This window comes from Haliotis cracherodii, unplaced genomic scaffold, assembly GCF_022045235.1.
Source record: "Haliotis cracherodii isolate W230 unplaced genomic scaffold, xgHalCrac1.p SCAF_19, whole genome shotgun sequence".
Classification (NCBI taxonomy): Eukaryota; Metazoa; Mollusca; class Gastropoda; order Lepetellida; family Haliotidae; genus Haliotis; species Haliotis cracherodii.
In genome coordinates this window covers 17,153,185-17,179,902 of record NW_027266274.1, presented here as the reverse complement: position 1 = coordinate 17,179,902, position 26,718 = coordinate 17,153,185, and the positions used below count along the sequence as shown (strand labels likewise).

General features: G+C 41.9%; 2 protein-coding genes across 2 annotated transcripts; one reads left to right on the top strand and one right to left on the bottom strand.

Moving 5' to 3' along the window:
* The first annotated feature begins 1,373 nt into the window (after positions 1–1,373).
* LOC139466810 (uncharacterized) lies at positions 1,374–18,884 on the top strand. Its single transcript, XM_071248506.1, has 7 exons — positions 1,374–1,604; positions 6,485–6,589; positions 7,520–7,593; positions 9,389–9,526; positions 11,815–11,929; positions 16,709–16,781; positions 17,964–18,884. The coding sequence occupies exons 2-7, from the start codon at positions 6,491–6,493 to the stop codon at positions 18,083–18,085; spliced, it is 621 nt and encodes a 206-aa protein (XP_071104607.1). The 5' UTR covers positions 1,374–1,604; positions 6,485–6,490; the 3' UTR covers positions 18,086–18,884.
* Positions 18,885–19,712: 828 nt separating this feature from the next.
* LOC139467161 (large ribosomal subunit protein eL32-like) lies at positions 19,713–26,369 on the bottom strand. The gene is made up of 4 exons (XM_071248881.1): positions 26,312–26,369; positions 23,014–23,119; positions 21,445–21,597; positions 19,713–19,909 (listed from the first exon to the last, which is right to left on the bottom strand). The coding sequence occupies exons 2-4, from the start codon at positions 23,104–23,106 to the stop codon at positions 19,751–19,753; spliced, it is 405 nt and encodes a 134-aa protein (XP_071104982.1). The 5' UTR covers positions 23,107–23,119; positions 26,312–26,369; the 3' UTR covers positions 19,713–19,750.
* Between the last annotated feature and the right edge of the window lie 349 nt (positions 26,370–26,718).

Here is a 26,718-nt window from a genome sequence, read left to right as displayed (position 1 = left end):
TGTGGTGGGAGGTTCACGAGTATGCCTGATGAGCGTCCATCTGCCTGGGGTGGGGAGATTCACGAGTATGCCTGATGAGCGTCCCTCGGCCTGGGGTGGGGAGGTTCACGAGTATGCATGATGAGCGTCCCTCGGCCTGGGGAGGGGAGGTTCACGAGTATGCATGATGAGCGTCCCTGGGCCTGGGGTGGGGAGGTTCACGAGTATGCATGATGAGCGTCCCTCGGCCTTGGGTGGGGAGGTTCACGAGTATGCATGATGAGCGTCCCTCGGCCTGTGGTGGGAGGTTCACGAGTATGCATGATGAGCGTCCCTCGGCCTGGGGTGGGGAGGTTCACGAGTATGCATGATGAGCGTCCCTCGGCCTGGGGTGGGGAGGTTCACGAGTATGCATGATGAGCGTCCCTAGGCCTGGGGTGGGGAGGTTCACGAGTATGCATGATGAGCGTCCCTCGGCCTGGGGTGGGGAGGTTCACGAGTATGCATGAAACACTTCATCTGTCATCAACATATATTTTGGCATTGAACATCGTGTCCGAGCCTCAAAATCGAGGCGACAAATGCTGAGATGTCATTTGACTTACATTACACGATCGTACGAAAATAAATAGTAACTCAGATGTTAGTTTGACCATTTTTATAAATATGTTTGTTGATCTTATTATTTCAATTTATTTACTATTTGCTTTAAAAGGTCTTTAAATTGCGCTTTAACCATTTCAGGAAATGATATTGGAAAAATTTCACAAGGGGTCTGTATGGAACATGTCAATCTTTTTCAAATTTATCGATAAAATAATTAATTTGAAATAAAATACGTATTTTCAGACATTGAGAAAAGCGAAAGATTTAATATTTGAATGATATGAAGTTAGGTTTATGAACTTATACATTATTTTGACCCGGCTACGGTGTGGCCGAGGTACAACCTGCATCAGTTCTGAGGACGGCAAACACCAAAACACTTTATCTGTCATCGTCTGTTCGTGTCACGTTCCGAACAACGTATGTCTGCAGTCCCTCCCCAAAATACTATTATTCATATTATCACTCGCAACCGAAAAATATTCATCAATTTGTGTTTCGACGTAATAATGTCCTTTTTTGTTTCAAAAATAGATATATATTATTATTTGCTTCGCATCCTTCCTGTGACGTTTTATACCTAGACTGGTTCCCGTTCGTTTCTGCGACAGATTGGGACAGACTGGAACGACCGGTTTAAACAACCTTCACCTTGACGTTACGGTAAACTGGTTTAGCTGTCCTTTGATTTGAAAGCGGAACAAGTGCAGCGACACCAAGTGGAGGATCTGGAGGATTTTATAATACACTCCAACGAAGTAGTGACTCAGCATAATACTATGCTGGCTGGCTGGCTGCGACTCTCCTACCCGGAGTTCCTTGTTATGATGAGTCATAGTCACAACTGCGCCGGAGATTGGCTGGCTGCCGGCCGCATGGACCAATCAAATGGCCTAAAATATTTTGTGCGTATGATACTAAAAATAGGTTTGGGGATTTCCTCGGAAACTAGGAAGTAAGACGGCACAAATTGACTGTGGACGAATTTTACCGTCTCAGGAGGCAGTGACACACAATTGGTGAGTATGTGTTTGTATGTTCTGTGGGAAATTGACACAGACATGACAGGCATGACACAATCCCCGGGTTGAGATATAATGTCAAGTTTCGCGTCCTGACTTGTCAACATTGGAGGTTCCGCGCCCGTTTGACTGTTTGGTGATGTATAGTGAGACGACCAGCTAACACATAACATTTTCAAAACATTTTCAAAAGGTTTCATTGTATTTTTTTCAAAAACATTTTCGTCAAAACATTTTATCAACGTTTTTAGAAATGTTTTAGAACTATTCAAAATGTTATTGAAATGTTTTCAAAATGTTATTCAAGAACATCATGCTATAACATAGGCAAAACTATATCATAACATGTTATATAGACCCGTGAAGATCCGGGGTAGAATAGGTCTTCAGAAACCCATGCTTGCCATAAAAGGCAACTACGCTTCGTAAGAGGCGACTAACGGGATCGGGTGGTCAGGCTCGCTGACTTGGTTGATGCATGTCATCGATCCCACATTGTGTGGATTGAGGTTCATGATATTAATCACTTGATTGTCTGGTCCAGACTAGATTATTTACAGACTGCAGTCACATAGCTGTCATACTGCTCAGTGCGGCGTTAAACAACCAACCAACCAACCAATCATAGCATGTTATTACAGTGTTTTCAACATGTTGCAGAAATGTTTTGCCGGAACATATTTAATGAAATGTTATCATCATGTTTTAAATACACTGTGTACACATATGTAAAATCATCCGAATAAGGTGTAAATGTTTCATAATTATTCAAAATGTTATTAACATGTTTTTAAAATGTTTTTCAAGAACATCATGCCACAACATAGGAGATACTTTTTTATAAAATGTTATTGCAATGTTTTAAACACATTGCAGAAATGTTATGCTGGAAAAAAATTTCATGAGTATAATCGCCATGTGAGTACTGATAAGGACCCAAACAGCCTATAGTTGGATACAAGTTCGCCAGCTGGCACACTCTGTTTTCATAATGCTGTGTATTGGTAATACAGTAACAGAACATTTTCACAACAGTTACAGTTAAATCTGTAGACTAAATTTCTAAAGAAAATATAGCAGATATGAGTAAGACAAAACTTCACATGATTTGTTTGTTGCTGATCACAAATAGTGTCACACGCAGTTACATTTAGTCGCGCATAATTTGCAGGGCGTGAGAGAGACAACGTTGAGAAGTGAATAAATATAGATCTATGGTCAAAGATGCATTCTCTCACATTTAATTATTTTTCATGACCAGTTATTAAAATGTCTTAAAACGTTTTTGAAAATTACCACAAAAATTTAAAAAAGCATTTCGAAAAACAATTGAAAAAATGTCATGACAAATTGACATTTGTTTCGTGAAATGACTTCAGAATGACATCACACTATTATGTCATATTTGGCACTCGCCATCATCAGTTCAAGTTTACTCTACATGCAAGTGACATTGTGCAGCAAGAGCTGGATCGTCGAAGGGGGTAAGTTCATTTTCAAAACCAGTATCAGCGTTTCTAAACAGTGTCTCAATGGCATTGTGTATTCATTGCCATCGGCCATTGGAGCCGTGCCAATTTACACTTGTCAGAGGGGTACACAAAAAACATGATCTAGGGGTGCTTTGCAAAGTGCGAATCGCTTGCAAGCTGTGATTCACCTTACAACAGTGTGCTAACGTTTAGCCGCTTGCAAGTGAAACAATCGCTGGCTGAGGTCGCTTCGGTCTCAAACCAAAATGGCATCTGACTTTGACAGCGGACTGGATTTACGAGGAAATGAGCAAAGGTAGCTAACACCCCATCATCCTCAGTCTGCTCCACATCATCAAAGTAGTCATAAATTTCATCAGCTTTCATCAAGTCTCTTTCGTTATGTTCTTCTATGTCAAGACAACCAAACGGTAGTTGCGCTGCCATTTTGGAAGAGTGCGCATGCGCTTCGACCTGTTGCAGCAATTAATTTGCTTTCTCTAAGTGATTCGTGGCTTGCAACGTGCCCCAAGACTACCAGATGTCAGATTATCATTTTTGTGGAAGCCTTTGTGGCAGAGGGGATTAGGCAATAACATTCCTGAAAGCCTAACAACTGCACCAGACACCAACGTACACAATACGCAGTGATCGCAGTGAAACATTCATTGTGCATATGCGGAAAATCTATACCACACATTTGTATTCAATATGATGCGTGATACTGTTATACTATTATAGTTACCACAAGACTTTATCTGTCTCTAAATGAATATTAAAATATGTTTCCACCAAACACCTGCAAACATATTGTTAGAATAAAACGATAAAGATAAAACGTTATCTTAAATGGAATATTGTCTCTTCAGTTGGATGTATCTATACTGTATATATATTAATGACTGCTTCAGATTTATTCAGAATGTGTTTTTGTTTCAGAAAAGTGGATCAAGTGGACCAATGAAAGAAGATTCTGACAATCAATAATTTAGAAAGATGTAAAGGTTTCTAAAAATATTAAAATGTCCACAGAACTGAGTGTTGAAGCTCTTTGTTGACTGAATGTTGAAGACATCATGGCTGAAGGGTTTACAGTCTCTGACTAGTTGTCCTCATCATTTGTATCTTGTTACCAGTGAGTGGGTGTTGTACGTTTTGAACATTGGCAGCATAACTGCCTTTCCAACACCCTTGTTTCTTTACAAAACATTTTAGAAACGTTATAACCAAATGTTCACAGAAAACGTTCCTTAAATGTAAACATGTTAGAAACGTTATGATCATATGTTCACAGAAAATGTTTCTAAAACGTTTCTGGAACCATACAATATCACATGAATAAAACGTTTACAAAAACATTTTTGAAACGTTATAACCAAATGTTTCCGGAAAATGTTTTTAAAACATGTCTGGAACCATACAAAGTCACGTGAAGAAAACATTTTTTAAAACATTCCCGGAAAGATTGGTACACTGTTTTAAGGATGTTTTTTTATAACATTTTCGTGTTAGCTGGGCGGTGACTGCACGGACAATCCTTACCCAAACTGTTTGGGCGGACTCGTACCCAAGTGTTGGACAACCTGTACCCACTTGTTCCTAATCAACTGGATGACTCGTACACAAAAAAGCAACTCCGTACCAAGTGAAAATAAATAATTTGAAACATTAAACATTAATCGGAATAGACAAGTTTCAATGAATATGTAGAATTTGTTTGCTTTGTGTTACGTATAACACCACATGAGTTGTCCTATCACCGACTGTGTAAAACTTATTGTTACACTTCCAAGCCCTGTACCTAAGTCTTCAACTGCAGATCTATACCAGGATGTTAGCAAGGATATTATACGAGTGTTCTTGTTTACAACAAGAGTGTCTTAATTCTGGTCTCGCTAGAGAAATACCAGAATTTATCCACAAGTGACGTAAACTTAGTATGACATGGACACGAACATAATGTTCTATTTATTATATATTTATTACATGTCTACACACACAGATGAGTTTTAGTGTTAACCTTTTAGGACAGCAAGTCGCAGCAGCAGCGGAACCATACGGGTAATCCAATCTTCAGCAATAACGTTGTTTCTTGTGTGTGTTTATTTTTTCTTTTGGTTTTTAATTTGGAACTTTTTAGCATGTTGTTTATAGTGGAAGTTTAGGGGATATTTTTGTATCGATGTGTTTATAGCTACATTTCTTACTTCTTTCATAAATAGGTTGTGATTGGTTGTGTATGCTCTATTCCATCTTGGTTTTACTTGGCCTTCGATATGTTTTTATCTTTACAAGCGAGACTATTAGGAGATATACATACTGTGTTTTCAATGTAGAGTAAGGTTACCTGTAGAATTAACTGTGCAAAACTGAATTTGGAACCGAATGTGCAGTGTTAAATTTAGCGCGGTTAAATCTTCAGGTAACCTTGCACTACATTGAAAACACAGTATGTATATCTCCATTCTACCATGACTAAATAAAACATGCACTCCTTGGTGTTTGGAAATATATTGAGTGAAGCGGTTCAGTGTTTTGGGAGTGTTGTTGATCTGAATTATAGAATCACCAACAACAGCCTGGAAACAAAATATGGCGCTGTACATGCTCAAACAGTTTGTTAACACCATAATACTGCACTCACAGGTATGACAGGCATTGAAGGCATATAGGCACAGCAAGCTAACATCAGCTGGGCACCCCTAAAGAAAACTAAACAAGCTTCATAAAGCTTTAGTTCTACGTCGCACCAATCTCATTAAGATCAGATCTTTTTTCTCGCGTCTGCTAAACAAAGACCTGAGGACATCCCATTACGGGTGACCTTGCGCGAACTTTGACCGACCAATGGAATGACCAATCAGAAGGCAGCTTTCTTGTGCTTTACGGCACAAATTTCAAATTGGCGACTACGCTTCAAAGCATATTTTGACAAATTCTCGATTACAAATTTGAAACCTGAACAAAAAAACATTCTTGAATGGCTACTAGATGGTCTAGATTGTAAGGATTCAGTCGTTAAACCCGTAACTATCGTCAGGAATGCACCATGTTAAAGTTTTCGAGATTGCATAACTAGAAATCACATTCGACTGTCACTTTCATAATCTGGTAAGCGACGTACTGATTGGTCGGATGAAAGGTCGTTCTGACGTGACCCCTAATGGGATGTCTTCAGATCTTTGTTTACCGGTAGCGAGAACTAAGGTCTGATTTTAATGAGATTGACATCGCACATCACCGTTATGATGACATAACGCTTATTGTGACGCAAAAGATATGACGTCAGAGTCGTGTCAATCCTGATCCCAATCAAACTCGCTGCCTTTAAATTGTCAGGAACAACAGAAGAAAGTATATAGAAAATTTACAAGGTCCTTAATTATATTTTTTTTCTATATCCAGATCAGGATGAGTGACAAGCCAGAGATTGTGTACAAGAAAGTCGATCTTCCAGAAGACTCAAAGCACAAACTTGCGTTTGTCCTGGAAAATGTCCTCACACCAGAGGTAGGGTGTCTAGAATGTGATGATGTAATAGTCATATATATGATGTGATGATAGCTTAGTGATGTTGTGTTTGTTTGTTGTTTAACACTGCCCTCAGCAATACTCCAGACGGTGGCCTGTAAAAAATCGAGTCTGGACCAGACAGACAAATGATTGATATCACAAGCATCGATCCACGCAATTGGAGTCAGCGAGTCTGACCACCCGCTCCTGTTTGTCGCCTCTTACGACAAGCATGTTTTTGAAGACCTATTCTAACCCTGGTCTTCACAGTCTAGCGATGTTGTGATGAAATTAGTGATGTTGTGATGAAACTAGTGATGTTGTGATGAAATTAGTAGTGTTGTAATGAAATTAGTGATGTTGTGATGAAATTAGTGATGTTGTGATGAAACTAGTGATGTTGTGATGAAATTAGTGATGTTGTGATGAAACTGGTGATGTTGTGATGGAACTGGTGATGTTGTGATGAAATTAGTGATGTGATGAAACTAGTGATGTGATGAAATAGTGATGTTGTGATGAAACTAGTGATGTTGTGATGAAATTAGTGATGTTGTGATGAAACTGGTGATGTTGTGATGAAATTAGTGATGTTGTGATGAAACTGGTGATGTTGTGATGAAGTTAGTGATGTGCGAGTAGCAATTGATGTTGTCATATCAATGATAACTGAGAAGTTATGTTGTGATGATATCAGTGATATTACTGATGTAATGATATCAGCTGTAAATCAAAAGTGACATGACGATATCAATCATATCTGAGAAGAGATGTTCTCGTAATAGTAGATGAATTTGTATTTTGATGCTTGTTCTTACCATGAAATGTGTGGTTTTACAATATGAATCTGTAAACTAAATACTGGAAGGCCTAACTTGTACATTGGGCTGGGTGTGTATGTACTCCTCGTGTTTGTTGTTTTTGCAGGAGTGTGAGTGGTACATCGCGGAGACGGAGAGGAAGGGGTACGAGCTGGCCCAGGTCAACACAGGGATTGGACAGTACGTTGGTTAACACACAGCTTCCTGGGAGTCTGTGGAGATCCGGGGTGGAATAGGTCTTCAGCAACCCCTGCTTGCTGTGGAGATCCGGGGTAGAATAGGTCTTCAGCAACCCCTGCTTGCTGTGAAGATCCGGGGAAGAATAGGTCTTCAGCAACCCCTGCTTGCTGTGAAGATCCGGGGTAGAATAAGTCATCAGCAACCCCTGCTTGCTGTAGAGATCCGGGGTAGAATAGGTCTTCAGCAACCCCTGCTTGCTGTGAAGATCCGGGGTAGAATAGGTCTTCAGCAACCCCTGCTTGCTGTGGAGATCCGGGGTAGAATAGGTCTTCAGCAACCCCTGCTTGCTGTGGAGATCCGGGGTGGAATAGGTCTTCAGCAACCCATGCTTTCCGTAAAGATCTGGGGTGGAACAGGTCTTCAGCAACCCATGCTTGCTTTGAAGATCCGGGGTGGAATAGGTCTTCAGCAACCCATGCTTGCCGTAAAGATCTGGGGTAGAATAGGTCTTCAGCAACCCATACTTGCTGTGAAGATCCGGGGTGGAATAGGTCTTCAGCAACCCATGCTTGCCATAAAGATCCGGGGTAGAATAGGTTATCAGCAACCCATGCTTGCCGTAAAGATCCGGGGTGGAATAGGTCTTCAGCAACCCCTGCTTGCCGTAAAGATCCGGGGTAGAATAGGTCTTCAGCAACCCATGCTTGCCGTAAAAAGTGACTATGCTTGTCGTAAGAGGCAACTAACAGGATCGGGCGATCAGGCTCGCTGATTTGGTAGATGCATGTCATCGTATCCCAATTGCGTGGATTGATGCTCATGATGTCAGTCACTGGATTGTCTGGTCCAGACTTGATTATTTACAGATCCTTGTCATATAGCTGTAATATTGCTGAGTGCGGCGTTAAACAACAACCAAACAAACAACATTCTGGTGGAAATGTTAAGTGAATAAGGGGAGATAATATGTTCGAGTGAAAATAACTACTAAACGTGTCAAATGTATGATTGTCTGCTAGCTATTTTTTGTGCTGAGAAAAATTATACTGTTGTGACTGTTGTTGAATATTTTACTTGTTTAACTAATGTACAGAAATACATCTCTCTAATGTCAAATGAAAACCCTCTATCACATGCTGTCTTGCTGTCGTGTATTAATGAATGACTGATGGAAATGTGTATCTAGTGCTTTATGGATGCGGTGAATTTTAAACTTGTACATTTGTATATGTTTTATAACATATTATGGCTGTACGTGAAGTTAAGGCTTAGATAAACAGCCAAACAAAGCAATAATGGTCCAGTACACAGCTATCTCTTGTCACTTCTACTCAATGTAAATATTTAAGTATTTTTCCTATCTTAAAATCTTAACTATGTTTTGTTTTTGCTAGATAATAGATACCCATAAACACATTACTGTTCCACCTTCTAAATGCCTCTCAAGGACATAAAACCTGTTTGATAATATGTTCGGTAGATGTTAAATAATATTCTTCACTTCTTGTCCTTTCTCTTGGGTCTGTTCGTGTAGAAGTTCCCTGATGTAAAATACCTTTTTGGAGTGTCATATTTATCATTTGTCATGTTTTGTTTCGAATATTCATGCCAGAAAGAGTTGTCAGGGGAGACAACTCTGTGTCATTTTTCCTTAGGGGTGGTTTATAGACCCTATACGCTGAATCTGTGCACCAGAGAGGTAGTTTGTGTATGTGAAGATATCTAACATATGCATGTGATTCAGGGGAGGTAACCTGTGACTCAGGGGAGGTAACTGTCATTTTTCTCTCTCCAGGGTGACAAGGACAGACATCAGAAACAGTTCACGACATATCTGGGACTCAGAAGAAGAGGCCAACAAAATCTGGGACAGGATTAAAACCTTTGTACCCGAAGTATTCCAGCAGAGAAGAGTCATGGGTTTAAATGAAAGGTAATATAGTTAGCTGTTGAAGCTTTACGTGAGTTTTTCCTAATCACTCCGGAGATAAACAACTGATTACTCAGTTCAGTTTAATGTACATTTGATTAATAAACCTGAACATTTAATCAAAACCACATGTGAGTGTACAATACTGTATTCTGTAACCTGTTGGTGTCTGCTGGTGTAGAATACTGTACTCTGTAACGTGTTTGTGTCTCCTGGTGTACAATACTGTACTCTGTAACCTGTTTGTGTCTCCTGGTGTACAATACTGGAGTCTGTAATCTGTCTGTGTCTCCTGGTGTAGAATATTTTACTCTGTAACCTGTTTGTGTCTCCTGGTGTAGAATACTGTACTTTGTAACCTGTTTGTGTCTCCTGGTGTAGAATACTGTACTCTGTAACCTGTTTGTGTCTCCTGGTGTACAATACTGGAGTCTGTAATCTGTCTGTGTCTCCTGGTGTAGAATATTTTACTCTGTAACCTGTTTGTGTCTCCTGGTGTAGAATACTGTACTCTGTAACCTGTTTGTATCTCCTGGTCTAGAATACTGGACTCTGTAATCTGTCTGTGTCTCCTGGTGTAGAATACTGTACTCTGTAATCTGTCTGTGTCTCCTGGTGTAGAATACTCTACTCTGTAACCTGTTTGTGTCTCCTGGTGTAGAATACTGTACTCTGTAACCTGTTTGTGTCTCCTAGTGTACAATACTGGACTCTGTAATCTGTCTGTGTCTCCTGGTGTACAATACTGTACTCTGTAATCTGTTTGAGTGACCTGGTGTACAATACTGTACCCTGTAACCTGTTTGAGTGACCTGGTGTAGAATACTGTACTATGTAACCTGTTTGTGTCTCCTGGTGTAGAATACTGTACTATGTAATCTGTTTGAGTGACCTGGTGCACAATACTGGACTCTGTAATCTGTCTGTGTCTCCTGGTGTAGAATACTGTACTATGTAACCTGTTTGTGTCTCCTGGTGTACAATACCGGACTCTGTAATCTGTTTGTGTCTCCTGGTGTACAATACTGGACTCTGTAATCTGTCTGTGTCTCCTGGTGTAGAATACTGTACTATGTAACCTGTTTGTGTCTCCTGGTGTACAATACTTGACTCTGTAATCTGCCTGTGTCTCCTGGTGTAGAATACTGTACTATGTAACCTGTTTGTGTCTCCTGGTGTACAATACTGGACTCTGTAATCTGTCTGTGTCTCCTGGTGTAGAATATTTTACTCTGTAACCTGTTTGTGTCTCATGGTGTACAATACTGGATTCTGTAATCAGTCTGTGTCTCCTGGTGTAGAATACTGTACTATGTAACCTGTTTTTGTCTCCTGGTGTACAATACTGGACTCTGTAATCTGTCTGTGTCTCCTGGTGTAGAATACTGTACTATGTAACCTGTTTGTGTCTCCTGGTGTACAATACTGTACTATGTAATCTGTCTGTGTCTCCTGGTGTAGAATACTGTACTATGTAACCTGTTTGTGTCTCCTGGTGTACAATACTGGACTCTGTAATCTGTCTGTGTCTCCTGGTGTAGAATATTTTACTCTGTAACCTGTTTGTGTCTCATGGTGTACAATACTGGATTCTGTAATCAGTCTGTGTCTCCTGGTGTAGAATACTGTACTATGTAACCTGTTTTTGTCTCCTGGTGTACAATACTGGACTCTGTAATCTGTCTGTGTCTCCTGGTGTAGAATACTGTACTATGTAACCTGTTTGTGTCTCCTGGTGTACAATACTGTACTATGTAATCTGTCTGTGTCTCCTGGTGTAGAATATTTTACTCTGTAACCTGTTTGTGTCTCATGGTGTACAATACTGGATTCTGTAATCAGTCTGTGTCTCCTGGTGTAGAATACTGTACTATGTAACCTGTTTTTGTCTCCTGGTGTACAATACTGGACTCTGTAATCTGTCTGTGTCTCCTGGTGTAGAATACTGTACTATGTAACCTGTTTGTGTCTCCTGGTGTACAATACTGGAGTCTGTAATCTGTCTGTGTCTCCTGGTGTAGAATATTTTACTCTGTAACCTGTTTGTGTCTCCTGGTGTAGAATACTGTACTCTGTAATCTGTCTGTGTCTCCTGGTGTAGAATACTGTACTATGTAATCTGTTTGAGTGACCTGGTGTAGAATACTGTACTCTGTAATCTGTCTGTGTCTCCTGGTGTAGAATACTGTACTATGTAACCTGTTTGTGTCTCCTGGTGTACAATACTGGACTCTGTAATCTGTCTGTGTCTCCTGGTGTAGAATACTGTACTCTGTAACCTGTTTGTGCAGACTCCGCTTCCTCCGGTACAACCCAGGAGAATACTTCAAACGTCACGAAGATGGCGAATATCGGAGAGACAACGGGGAAAGAAGCCTCATCACAGTACAGGTGTACCTGAATGAGGTGGGCCAACTATATCACTGTACTGATGTGCCTGAATGAGGTGGGCCAACTATATCACTGTACTGATGTGCCTGAATGAGGTGGGCCAACTATATCACTGTACTGATGTGCCTGAATGAGGTGGGCCAACTATATCACAGTACAGGTGTACCTGAATGAGGTGGGCCAACTATATCACAGTACAGGTGTACCTGAATGAGGTGGGCCAACTATATCACTGTACTGATGTACCTGAATGAGGTGGGCCAACTATATCACTGTACTGATGTACCTGAATGAGGTGGGCCAACTATATCACTGTACTGATGTACCTGAATGAGGTGGGCCAACTATATCACTGTACTGATGTGCCTGAATGAGGTGGGCCAACTATATCACTGTACTGATGTACCTGAATGAGGTGGGCCAACTATATCACTGTACTGATGTACCTGAATGAGGTGGGCCAACTATATCACTGTACTGATGTACCTGAATGAGGTGGGCCAACTATATCACTGTACTGATGTACCTGAATGAGGTGGGCCAACTATATCACTGTACTGATGTACCTGAATGAGGTGGGCCAACTATATCACTGTACTGATGTACCTGAATGAGGTGGGCCAACTATATCACTGTACTGATGTACCTGAATGAGGTGGGCCAACTATATCACTGTACTGATGTACCTGAATGAGGTGGGCCAACTATATCACTGTACTGATGTACCTGAATGAGGTGGGCCAACTATATCACTGTACTGATGTACCTGAATGAGGTGGGCCAACTATATCACTGTACTGATGTACCTGAATGAGGTGGGCCAACTATATCACTGTACTGATGTACCTGAATAAGGTGGGCCAACTATATCACTGTACTGATGTACCTGAATGAGGTGGGCCAACTATATCACTGTACTGATGTACCTGAATGAGGTGGGCCAACTATATCACTGTACTGATGTACCTGAATGAGGTGGGCCAACTATATCACTGTACTGATGTACCTGAATAAGGTGGGCCAACTATATCACTGTACTGATGTACCTGAATGAGGTGGGCCAACTATATCACTGTACTGATGTACCTGAATGAGGTGGGCCAACTATATCACTGTACAGGTGTACCTGAAACGGTGCAGATCCAGCTGAGAATAGGCATTCGGCAACCCATGATTGCTGTAAAAGGCGACTATGTTTCTCGTAAGAGGCAAGTAATGGAATCGGGTGGTCAGGCTCATCATCGTGAAGATGTCATCATATCCCAGTTGCATTGATCGATGCTCAGGATATCAATCACTGGATTGTCTGGTCCGGACTTGATTATTTACAGGCCACCGTCTTATAGGTGGAATATTGCTGACTGCTGGGGGAGATGTCAGTGTGAAAATATCTACCTTGTAAATAAACAAACAAAGAAGCAGCTGTACTTGAATGAGGTGAGGTGGCTACACCCCTGTACAGCTGTACTTGAATGAGATAGGGTGGCTACATCACTGTACAGCTGTACTTGAATGAGATAGGGTGGCTACATCACTGTACAGCTGTACTTGAATGAGATGGGGTGGCTACATCACTGTACAGCTGTACCTGAATGATGTGGGTGGCTACATCACTGTACAGCTGTACCTGAATGATGTGGGTGGCTTCATCACTGTACAGCTGTACCTGAATGAGGTGAGGTGGCTACACCCCTGTACAGCTGTACTTGAATGAGATAGGGTGGCTACATCACTGTACAGCTGTACCTGAATGAGGTAGGGTGGCTACATCACTGTACAGCTGTACCTGAATGAGGTGGCGTGGCTACATCACTGTACAGCTGTACCTGAATGAGGTGAGGTGGCAACATCACTGTACAGCTGTACTTGAATGAGGTGAGGTGGCTACACCCCTGTACAGCTGTACTTGAATGAGGTGGGTGGCTACATCACTGTACAGCTGTACCTGAATGAGATAGGGTGGCTACATCACTGTACAGCTGTACCTGAATGAGGTGAGGTGGCTACATCACTGTACAGCTGTACCTGAATGAGGTGAGGTGGCAACATCACTGTACAGCTGTACTTGAATGAGGTGAGGTGGCTACACCCCTGTACAGCTGTACTTGAATGAGGTGGGTGGCTACATCACTGTACAGCTGTACCTGAATGAGATAGGGTGGCTACATCACTGTACAGCTGTACCTGAATGAGGTGAGGTGGCTACATCACTGTACAGCTGTACCTGAATGAGGTGAGGTGGCTACATCACTGTACAGCTGTACCTGAATGAGGTGAGGTGGCTACATCACTGTACAGCTGTACCTGAATGAGGTGAGGTGGCTACATCACTGTACAGCTGTACCTGAATGAGGTGAGTGAGGTGGCAACATCACTGTACAGCTGTACTTGAATGAGGTGAGGTGGCTACACCCCTGTACAGCTGTACTTGAATGAGGTGAGGTGGCTACACCCCTGTACAGCTGTACTTGAATGAGGTGAAGTGGCTACATCACTGTACAGCTGTACCTGAATGAGGTGAGGTGGCTACATCACTGTACAGCTGTACCTGAATGAGGTGAAGTGGCTACATCACTGTACCGCTGTACCTGAATGAGGTGAGGTGGCTACATCACTGTACAGCTGTACCTGAATGAGGTGAAGTGGCTACATCACTGTACAGCTGTACCTGAATGAGGTGGGGTGGCTTCATCACTGTACAGCTGTACCTGAATGAGGTAGGGTGGCTTCATCACTGTACAGCTGTACCTGAATGAGGTAGGGTGGCTTCATCACTGTACAGCTGTACCTGAATGAGGTAGGGTGGCTTCATCACTGTACAGCTGTACCTGAATGAGGTGAAGTGGCTACATCACTGTACAGCTGTACCTGAATGAGGTGAGGTGGCTACATCACTGTACAGCTGTACCTGAATGAGGTAGGGTGGCTTCATCACTGTACAGCTGTACCTGAATGAGGTAGGGTGGCTTCATCACTGTACAGCTGTACCTGAATGAGGTGGGGTGGCTACATCACTGTACAGCTGTACCTGAATGAGGTGAGGTGGCAACATCACAGTACAGCTGTACCTGAATAAGGTAGGGTGGCTACATCACTGTACAGCTGTACCTGAATGAGGTGGGGTGGCTACATCACTGTACAGGTGTACCTGAATGAGGTAGGGTGGCTACATCACTGTACAGCTGTACCTGAATGAGGTGGGGTGGCTACATCACTGTACAGCTGTACCTGGATGAGGTGGGGTGGTTACACCATTGTACAGCTGTACCTGAATGAGGTGAGGTGGCTACATCACTGTACAGCTGTACCTGATTGAGGTGGGGTGGCTACATCACTGTACAGTTGTACCTGACTGGTGAGGTGGCTACATCACTGTACAGCTGTACCTGACTGGTGAGGTGGCTACATCACTGTACAGCTGTACCTGACTGGTGAGGTGGCTACATCACTGTACAGCTGTACCTGACTGGTGAGGTGGCTACATCACTGTACAGCTGTACCTGACTGGTGAGGTGGCTACATCACTGTACAGCTGTACCTGAATGAAGTACGTGGCTACACCCCTGTACAGCTGTACCTGACTGGTGGGTTGGCTACATCACTGTACAGCTGTACCTGACTGGTGAGGTGGCTACATCACTGTACAGCTGTACCTGAATGAGGTGAGGTGGCTACATCACTGTACAGCTGTACCTGACTGGTGAGGTGGCTACATCACTGTACAGCTGTACCTGAATGAAGTACGTGGCTACACCCCTGTACAGCTGTACCTGACTGGTGGGTTGGCTACATCACTGTACAGCTGTACCTGACTGGTGAGGTGGCTACATCACTGTACAGCTGTACCTGAATGAGGTGAGGTGGCTACATGACTGTACAGCTGTACCTGACTGGTGAGGTGGCTACATCACTGTACAGCTGTACCTGAATGAGGTGAGGTGGCTACATGACTGTACAGCTGTACCTGACTGGTGAGGTGCTACATCACTGTACAGCTGTACCTGAATGAGGTGGGGTGGCTACACCCCTGTACAGCTGTACCTGACTGGTGAGGTGGCTACATCACTGTACAGCTGTACCTGACTGGTGAGGTGGCTACATCACTGTACAGCTGTACCTGACTGGTGAGGTGGCTACATCATTGTACAGCTGTACCTGACTGGTGAGGTGGCTACATCACTGTACAGCTGTACCTGACTGGTGAGGTGCTACATCACTGTACAGCTGTACCTGAATGAGGTGGGGTGGCTACACCCCTGTACAGCTGTACCTGAATGAGGTGAGGTGGCTACACTCCTGTACAGCTGTACCTGAATGAGTTGGGGTGGCTACATCACTGTACAGCTGTACCTGACTGGTGAGGTGGCTACATCACTGTACAGCTGTACCTGACTGGTGAGGTGCTACATCACTGTACAGCTGTACCTGGGGTGTGGTGTTGTGGTAAGGACAGAAACCGCGGAGGTGGCACAATGGACAGGGTTAGAGATGTATCTGGATGAGTTCAGGGTTAAAGTTTCATGGGATGATGTGCAGTGGTATAAAATTTGTTCGATATGCTGAGAAAACATTTTGTTTGGTATTACCATTATCCTAATTAGTTTAATACAGTCCTGCCTTGTTTTAACGCCATGTTCTATGACATGCTAGATATAACACCCATGTTTCATGGCTACTGCCGCCAGGTCCCCTTCTGTGATAGATATGTCAGAGGTTGACCACTCTGAGAGTGTACAGTTATCTCAGGAAGTCTATATATTCCCTGGAATCATCATTTCAAGCGTTTTGTTTCAGGGTTTTGTTGGGGGAAGCACAACGTTCTTCGGGTACAGCACAGACACCATCATCCCAGTGGTACCCAAAACAGGTAGAGCTGTTCACAGTCTCTTAGACTTACATCTAATCTCTGAAATTGACATATTGTACAGAAGAAAACATGTGTTAAAATATATTTAATAAAAAGGAGCCCAGAGACTCTCTTCATTTTCAGATACTTCAGTAATCTAGACTTGCCAAACATTATAGACTTGCTGTATTTGATATATTTGTATTTGTATCAGACTCTGACAAAGTAGCAAGTTGGATGTGGGGCCTTCAACCACCAACTTGTTATATACCAGTGAGTGAGTAAGTATGGTTTTACGCCGCTTTTAGCAATATTCTAGCAATATCACGGCAGGGGGACACTAGAAATGGGCTTCACACATTGTACCCATGTTGGGAATCGAACCCGGGTCTTCGGCGTGACGAGCGAACGCTTTACCCACTAGGCTACCCGCCCGCCTCTTGTTATGGACAGTCTACTGTTAAGTCTATGTTTTACCTACGATGTTTCAGCATGATTTCTCAACATTTGCCCTCAACTAGCACTTGTATGTTGACATACCATCACAAAATATTTAACTACTTTTCCAAAAAGCTGTATCCTTGTATCCAATATTCGGCAGTAGCTTCCGAGCCCCGTTCCACAAGGTAATCTTAACAAAGTAGATCATAACTCCTAGGGCTGGGACGGGTAACTCAGGTACCCGGGTCGGGTGGGTACTGAGTAGGACCCGGGTACCCACAGGACTACCCGGACCCGTGGTTAGTCACTGGACATATTGTTTAATGACACAAATTATCTCGAACTCTATAGTTACACTACAAGTCATTAATGTTCGCATTTCTTTCTGATGGTGCACCCATTCCTTCTGATTTTTCATATGGTTGAATAAAGATATAACTTAAATCAAATTCAGTGTATGAATGACCATGATGACCAGATTGTTTAATACGTGTATCTAAATACGTTTGCCAGGGTTATGCTAAAACTGTTCCCAGTTTGACATTTTGAGACATCTCCGGAGCCCTACATTGGGTACCCAGGTAGAGTCAGGTAATAGGGGGGTGGGTACCCGGGTAGTAAATGTGGACTCGTCCCAGCCCTAATAACTCCCGTTCTTTGTCACCGACTTGCAACAATCGTAGCGCTAAGAATGGGGCCCTGGTTGATAAGGTCTCTCCAGAGTCAGGTTGATAATGTCTCTCGGTCTCTGTCTCACCATAGGTTCGGTCCTGGTATTCCAACACGACATCCTACATGAAGGCTCCACCCTGGAGGAGGGACGGAAGTACGCGGTCAGGACAGATGTCATGTACTCCGCACAGAAAGTCCCTGAAGGACCATAGTGAGTCCATTCTCACCTCGTGTGGTGTGCTCTCACTCGTGGTAAACGCTCACATCGTTTGGTCCATCCTCAACTATTGGGGTTTAAAATTGTTAGCACAAGTTGATTTTAAGCTCACATGTGACAGGTTATATATAATAGAAAAAATGTATTGCTACTTCAGAAACTTGACACGTTTTGTTGTGAGATGAGAGACTGCAATATTGTGTGGTTCATAGTTTTTATACTGTTACATTCTAGTTTGTTGTTCAAAGCGACTGTGATAACACGACAAAACAGAATCATGTTGTTTTTAGTGGCTCAGTGTGTTTACTTGTCATAGACTCAACTGAAGCCTCACATGTCCCAGAGGAAGCTGAACTTTGACATGACGGCTCTCCTTATGACATCATATTTGGTTAAATTCATGAGGATTTTAATGTGAGATTTTATGTTAAGGCACATCAGTATTTGTTTTATTGTACATTACATATTTGAATATCAATGCTGACTGGATTTGTTTGTTAATTGGGGGTGTTTATTAAGATCTAAAGTGTTGATTGTATTGGACAGCCAGTTTTACTCCATGTCAGATCAAGGAGGACGGCAAGCACGAGGAGAATTGAGAGATATGCTGATCATCATCATTGACTAAACAAAGCTTTGCTAGACTTTCATTTGATTTTAAATAGAACATTTCAGTATTTTCAGTTGTGGTAGATGAAGTGATGCCAACACAAATTCTTTTGTTTACATTTATACAAATATATTCTTAAATACAGAATAGTACTTAATAAACTGTTACATGATTTTTTATTCATACGTACTTGTCATATTATTATATTGTGAAACTGTTTTTGGTTGAAACATCACACCAGGGTGGCCAAGGACTCTAGCATGATGCCTTGGACATGTCAGTCCCCGAGTGATTCCAATATTCACGCACGCATGCACGAACGCACACACATGAAGATCCGTGTTAGAACTGGTTGACCAATGAATGTTGTAAGAGGCAACAAACTTGATCAGGTGGTCATGCTCCCTGGCTTGGTAGATTGAAGCTCATGTCAATCCCTGGATTGTCTGGTCCAAACAAACCAGGGACAATATGATCATGATATACCGTATTCGACGTAATAAGGGCCCAGGACGCTCTCAAAATTAGAAATAGGGAGCTCTTATTAGAATATTATTTTGGTGAAAAAACAGAGCTGAAAGATAAATTTCGTGGTTTATGCTGAAAGCCTGAAATGTTTATATACGACAGATATATTTTTCCAGAATTTAATTGCCCATAATTGAGGGTGCTTATTACACACGAGTGCATATTATACACAAATAAATAGGTCTTGTGTACATTGATCAGTCCGAAAGGGTGCTAATTGGGATTGTTCACTAGCCAAATATCGCCGTGGGCGCTTATTAGAGCAGGGCGCTTATTACGTCGAATACGGTTGCAATCAGGGTGTGTTGCCATGTAATCAGGCAAGTCCCAGATCTATATATCTCATCCACACTTGCCGCCCGCTGTAACCAACAAGGAAGTGCTGGGAACCCAGTCCCAGCCAGGTCTCCACTCGTCCTACTGCTGTGATTAACTCCGTTGTAAAACTGCTGTTACCCATCACTACAGACAACATAACACCAAATATGGTGTGATTTTTTTTATGATTTTTTTTTGTACAGTTTACTCGTCTTCCTGTGACCTCAGCCTGGCGTTGGGGTTGGTCACCTTGATCGCGAGCTGCTGGGCACGCTCAACTATCTCTTTCCTTTTTCGTGACGAGACGTTGTGAGCGATCTCAGCTGAGAAAGTTCTGTTTTGCATCAATAACACCTCCAATTCCTGCAACATGAGAGAAGCTGTTCAAATGTCAACATATGGAGAATCAGATTATGGGTCACTTGTCCGAAATTCTTGCTGAGTTTCAAAATTGTTTTGAACACTGATAGAATGACTGAAGGGGAAACTGGGAGTTCACAACAGCGGCATGACAACAGGGAGCTTCCTCTTCACGATGCATGTGAGTGAGTGAGTGAGTTGGGTTTTACGCCGCTTTTAACAGTATTCCAGTTATATCACGGCATGTCACCTTAATGTGGGAGGAAAGCCCGAAGTGATGCAGGTCTCAGACATTTACCACTTCAGTGAAACCCACGAGCACGGGTATGGTGCTGACAAACCTAGAAACATAATCGGGGCGAACCGGGATTCGAACCCACAATCATAGGTTTCTGGCGTGCTCAAGGGACGCAACTCTGCACAGCGAATCGCGGCGCCTTAGACGACTGGGCCACCCGTGCCCCCTCACGATGCATGTACACCATTAGTAATATAACAGCAACAAGTTCACATCCACTTTGTCATGTCCCCTGGATTATATACAGTACTGTAGTATCACTATAGTTCACAGGTGTGAGAGAGCGTCACACAACCATCCATTTTCTATCCACTATCAACTGATTGCAATATTCAAGCCATATCATGACCGTCTTACATAACAGTGGAATGTGTGAGTGAGTGACATTGGTTTGGTTTTATGCTGCTTTTAGCAATATTGCAATAACACCTCATCCCCAAAACGTTTTTCATGCACTCTGAGATTAAATCTTGGCTTCCATTTGCCTTATTTCGTGGTGGTTTATGAGCAAATGAAGATGTTGTACACAATTACAATATGGCGGCCTGATGGCATTCCACAAAGATGATCCAAGTATAAATATTAAGCAAAGGCGGAAAGGAAGGAAATTTGATTAGCCAGACCGGCCATCTACTTTTACGTTTCAGCAATCCCTTTGAAATTTTAACTTTCCACAGGTCAATGGGCCAGCTCTTAATTCAACACCAGGCCACAAAGTATGACTTAATTATGTTAAACAATTAGGGTTGGGACGATACACCAACTGTGCGATCCGAAACATTTCACAATAACCTGCTCCTGATATGATACGTATCATGATACTCGCATGTGCTCTTTTCTGTGGTGAGTGAGCCATCCTTTTCATAGACAGGATTGCCAAATACCTGGCACACTAATGATTAACAGTTGGCAGTGTCAGGTATGGCGCAATGGACAAAAATATTTACGTTTTCACAAGTAATTACTGTTGGTGTAACATTTATTAAAAAAACCCATTTAAGGTAAGAATCAATACTTTTTACTTCGTGTGCGTCTGTGATCGGTACTAGTATCAAGAAGTATAATATTGTGATCCACCGATGCATCGGAGTATCGTTCCACCACTATAAACAAGGTATTCACAATGTAAAAGGAAGACATCGACTGCTGTAGGGGTTAACTTAACTAGCTCTCGCTTCAAAGCTCCCCCCCAATCTGAAGTTATCAAGCACTGCAATAAGTGAAGCAGAACACTGCGTACCTTGACGTTGTGTACAAGGAACTTCTTGAAGCCATCAGGGCAGACATGCTTTACTTTGTAGGATGTTCCATAACCGATGTTTGGCATCAGATACTGCCCCTTGAAGCGACGTCTAACTCTGTTGTCAATACCCTTTGGTTTACGCCATGCTTGCTGTGGAGAAAGAACACACATCAATGAAGTGACATCATTGTCAATACTCTTTGGTCCATGCCAATAACATACATCAAAGTAGGATTTCTTTAGTCACACACAAGTGAGGTGAGATGAAATGGGGCTCAACGTTGCGTTCTAGATTGTTGCACTTATCTATGTGCCTGTGTGTACGCTTGTCATGCTAATGACAGTGTTATAGAGCTAGCCCACTGGGATACCATGTCGCAGATCACCATGAATACCCCACTCAGACGCAGTCAGCGTAATGCCGAGTCCCAGGCAGGGTACAAGTACTATTTTTGGTGTATGAGGCAGGGGACTGAGCGACATTTTCGCCCTTCGAGAATACGCTCTATCCACTAGATGGTGGAGGCGCTCGGTCTCACACACACACAGACCTCATTCTGAACAGATTACTAGCAAGAATAGTGAGTGGGTGAGTTGACCGATGCTTTGAACAGTATATCAGTTGCATATCAGCCTGATTTGGGAGGAAAGTTCAAAGTGATGCAGGTCTTAATCACTTTGGAGAAACAAGTGAGTGAGTATGGTTTTACGCCGCTTTTAGCAATATTCCAGCAATATCAGGGCGGAGGACACCAGAAATGGGCTTCACACATTGTACCCATGTCGGGAATCGAACCCGGGACTTCGGCGTGACAAGCTAATGCTCTAACCACTAGGTTACCCGACCCCCCCTTGGAGAAACAAAGACAGATATGGTGCTTACAGACATATTTGGATATTTGAAACTAAATTGGTTTTTACACTACTGTAAGCAATATTAAATTAGATCTCATTTTTTATTCATCTCTTCCAACCTGTTCAGTACAGTTATGGTAATTCTTATCTTGGATTGCCAATTTTGATTTTTGGCGTGAGTGAGTGAGTATGGTTTTACACCGCTTTTTGCAATATTCCAGCAATATCACGACGGGGGCCACCCAAAATGGGCTTCACACATTGTACCCATGACGGGCATTGAACCCTGGTCTTTGTCGTGACGAGTGAACGCTTTAACCACTAGGCTACCTGACCGCCCCTTGATTTTTGGAAGCACAAGTCCTTTTCTTGCACTTCCCACTGCACAAGCTTAGATGGCTGCAGCAAACTTCCTATTATTACCGTATCCGAATCTTTTCCAGGCATATTATTTCTGTATCAAAATTTCCCCCCAATCCCCTTCAATGCCTGTTTAAGTTAAGTCCAATATCTAAGTTGAAATCACCGATGCATACCATGACAGTGGACATGCATACTTAAGGGTTCAGTAGGTGTGGCCGGGGAGTTTACACCCAATGAATATATACTGTGTTAACATTAAGCCCTTTAGGTAAAAGAAGCATACACCAAAAGTCAGCAGTCCTTCACTGCAGTGCCTCAATTCTACACCTTCACAGTGTTGTTGCTCACCTTAACTCTCATGTACCGCTCCGACTGATGACGGATGAACTTCTTGTTCCTCTTTCGAGGAATCTTGTACTTAACTAGGGGTCGGATGGCCATCTTTCTTTTCTAGCTGGAAAACAAAGAGCAGGTGTTATTCATGTTCCAGAATCATCGTAACCATGGAAACAATTGGACATAAAAAAATACCTGGTGGTAATGCATGGCCACTTGTCCCTACTGTAGACAAGCTAAAATCGGAACAGCTGAAGGAGATGGAGTTTCCACAGTAACCAGCAGTATATTACATAAACCACTGCTGCCGAGACAGTTATTACCACAGTAACCACCATTATGTTGCAAAAACAACTTGCCTCGGTATACAGTAACAGTAGTAACGACCACTATGTTGCATTAACCACTCGTCTGAATTGTGGATTAAATGATTCAACACAGGGTCTCAAACTGCACATTTTGATAAAGCATCAAAAAGTAGGAAGGCACTCTCGGAAATTAATGCCAGTCTGCTAGCCTGAGACTTGACATGTGCAGAGTGTAAATAATAACCCAATGATTGTAGCCCTCACTGACCTTGTTCCATTTAAGGGCTATAACTCTGAACAAGGCTTCTATGTTGCTATAAATTGATACTGAATAAAACTGACAATGTAAACATGGTAAAACATGTCTGTCTTAATGCAGGACTATCTACCTACTCCGAGGACTAGTAAAATAAGATAAAAATGAATTCCTAAGGTTGATGAAGGGTTACTCTTACTGATTCCTATTACCTGTGACCCACAGTCTGATTTAAAAGCTTATGAGGCTACTCGCCTGAACTTAAATATAAGCATCATTTCAGTAAAATTTAGTCATAAAATAGACTTTGAGCTAACTGGACTGTACAAAAGTTACTAGACTTGGGCTCCAAACTCATGGTTAAAGTCGGAGACTCCACCTTCATCAAGTCATAACAAAGACTGTCCCTGTGGGAATTAGGGTTAGGATACGTTTCCCAACGCCTCTGGAAGGTGATTCAGACATTTTTAACAAGGTATCTTAACATTGCATTCAATTAAATTTTTTTACTAAGGATCAAAAAGCATCAAACATATAAAAGCATCAAACATATAAAAGCATCAAACATATAAAGCATCTTCATCTTTATTCATCTTGTTATCGATGAAATACAAGTTACCTCAACAAAGCCATAACAATTAAAAATTGGTTGTGCTTGGGACTGAATAAGGGCCTCTGAGGTGTTAAATTTCTGTACACCATTGCTTGTTCTGAATCGACTATTAGCTATTCTGGATGGTCAGTGTTCAAAATCACTGTGGTACTCAAGGTTATACTGGGTTCACTGTAGCTGCAGAGTTGTCGATAAGCTGTGTACTTGTGTAAAATACTTAAACCATCAAATAAACTGAAATATGCAGACAAATCAAATCCTAGAGTACCAACAATGCCACAAAAAGTATTATTATACCAGAGCTCTAGATAAGCTTTTGGTCATTTGGGTATTTTACCCAGGCGTTCGATAGTGATTAGGGATTCACAATTCTTAGAGGGACTTCACATTTTTTTAACCACCTGTTTCTTGGCATTTTCGTATTATAACTTGAAAACCTGTTTTGTAACAATGTTAGCACACAAAGTTTATGCCCGTTATTTAACACTGCTGCACTCCATATTCCAGCTAGATGATGGCATCTGAATGAAGTCTGGACTAGACAATTTAGTGATTGATATTCTGAGCAATTATCCATGTGGTCAGAATGTGAAGACACGTTATCAGCCAAGATCAGAGCCTGACCACTAGAGCTGAGTATCGCCTGGTATCTTTTATTTAATGTCACCTCAAAAACTTTAACAAAGAAAACCACAAGAACAAAATTGATCTAAATGAAGGGATGGTTACTATATGTAAGTCGGTGTGTTCTCAGGCACCACATCCTCAGCTTCTGCCATGCCTACTTCCATGCTATGCTACTTCTGCTATTATGGGAGGTACCTATTAGTTCCTGTTCTATTTATAGTGTATCGCGATCTCACAAAGTGATGATGCAAGTATTGAGTGTATCTTTAGGCTTAGTATCGTAGGTATTGGTGAATCATTACAGCCCTACTTGACTCATATGACAAGGATACTGGGGGTCAATTCTAACCTGGAATACTCACAGGGCTAACCAACATATGAAGAAAACTTATAGAACACACAAATTTCAATGCCATGAAGTCATTCCCAAAACTATTGTTTTTTCTAACACACATGAAGAGAAAAGCAATTACATTATATGTTCTGGAATGACTTTGTTTACCACTGTCAGCAGTGTTCAAAATGTGCTCTGGGATCCTTGAGGTTTGCTGTTATTTGAATCTTGGGAACTTTTAACAACAGAGATATGATAATGATTAATTGCCTGTCACAACTGATTTCGAACAGTTGTCAGCAATATTCCAGATCAAATTATGGTATCTTGAAAATAATTGAGTCTGGAAGAGGGTATGATCCAAAAAGTGTAGAACATACATGACACAGGGAATGAGTATAGCTGGGGATCAATCAACCATTAGCCGTCAGGATGCGCAAGGAAACCTGGGATAAAGGCTAATAATCCAGTAATCGAACTTATTAATGATTTTCTTTCAAGAATTTGATTGTTCTGGTACTTTTAAAGATTTACGACACAAGAAAACATGCACAATAAAGCAGAAGAATCCGAGATAAAACCTGCCCGGGTGCTAGATAACTGCGAGTAAACAAACTTTCAAGTTAATCTGGTCTAACATGCTTGTGGAAAATTATGAAATGCCAGTCTATTTATTTTGCTCATTACAAAAAGACCATTGAGACGTTTGCGGATTATAACCATATCAAGGTGCATTTGTTTAAAACTGATAGATCAATTTGGACCTAGCGGTAGCAAAATGACTAGGCCTACGTTATATAGTATGCTCGATAAGATACAAATACCGTGTAGCTTGTACGGATGTGTCTTAATAATCAGATTATCACACAATGACATGACTCTAGGATATTGAAAAACGTGTCTCTTTCTTAATTAAAGTATGCTAAAACCACAAATCTGACAAAGCGTGAAACGATATGATTATGAGGAATCTCAGATGCCAAACTATATGACAATTTCACCGAGGGCACGGCATGTGTGGATTCTTTGGTGTTTTATGCAGAGAATGTCAATAACATATTTGTATGAATTGGTACATTACACCGTTGTGTTATTGTGCAATTGGATGACTTCATTTTAAAACTGGATGTAGTGTGGGTATGCTGATACAATTCGATTAAATCTTTACATACATGTCAACGACCCTGTGTTGATGGCCGAATGCCGGAAAAGGAAGTAGCTGTAACTGCGCCACCTATACAAGGGTATCAAAGGGACAGAACCGCTGAGAGGCAAAACAAAATCACCCTTATCGTTTCAACAGTTTACAATGTGTACTGCGGTTAAATAAAAAAAAATGTCTGGCTGCCATCAGGACCCACACACTTCTGAAGCTGCAGGCACTGACCAAACTCTTCAGGCCCTCATTAAAAAAAAGCTTCAGCTTATTGTAACAAAAACCTAACCTAACCTAGCCTAACCACCCGATCCCGTAAGTCGCTTTTTACGACAAGTATAGTCGCCTTTTACGGCAAGCATGGGTTGCTGAAGACCTATTCTACCCCGGATCTTCACGGGTCCTGGCATTTATTACGTCATG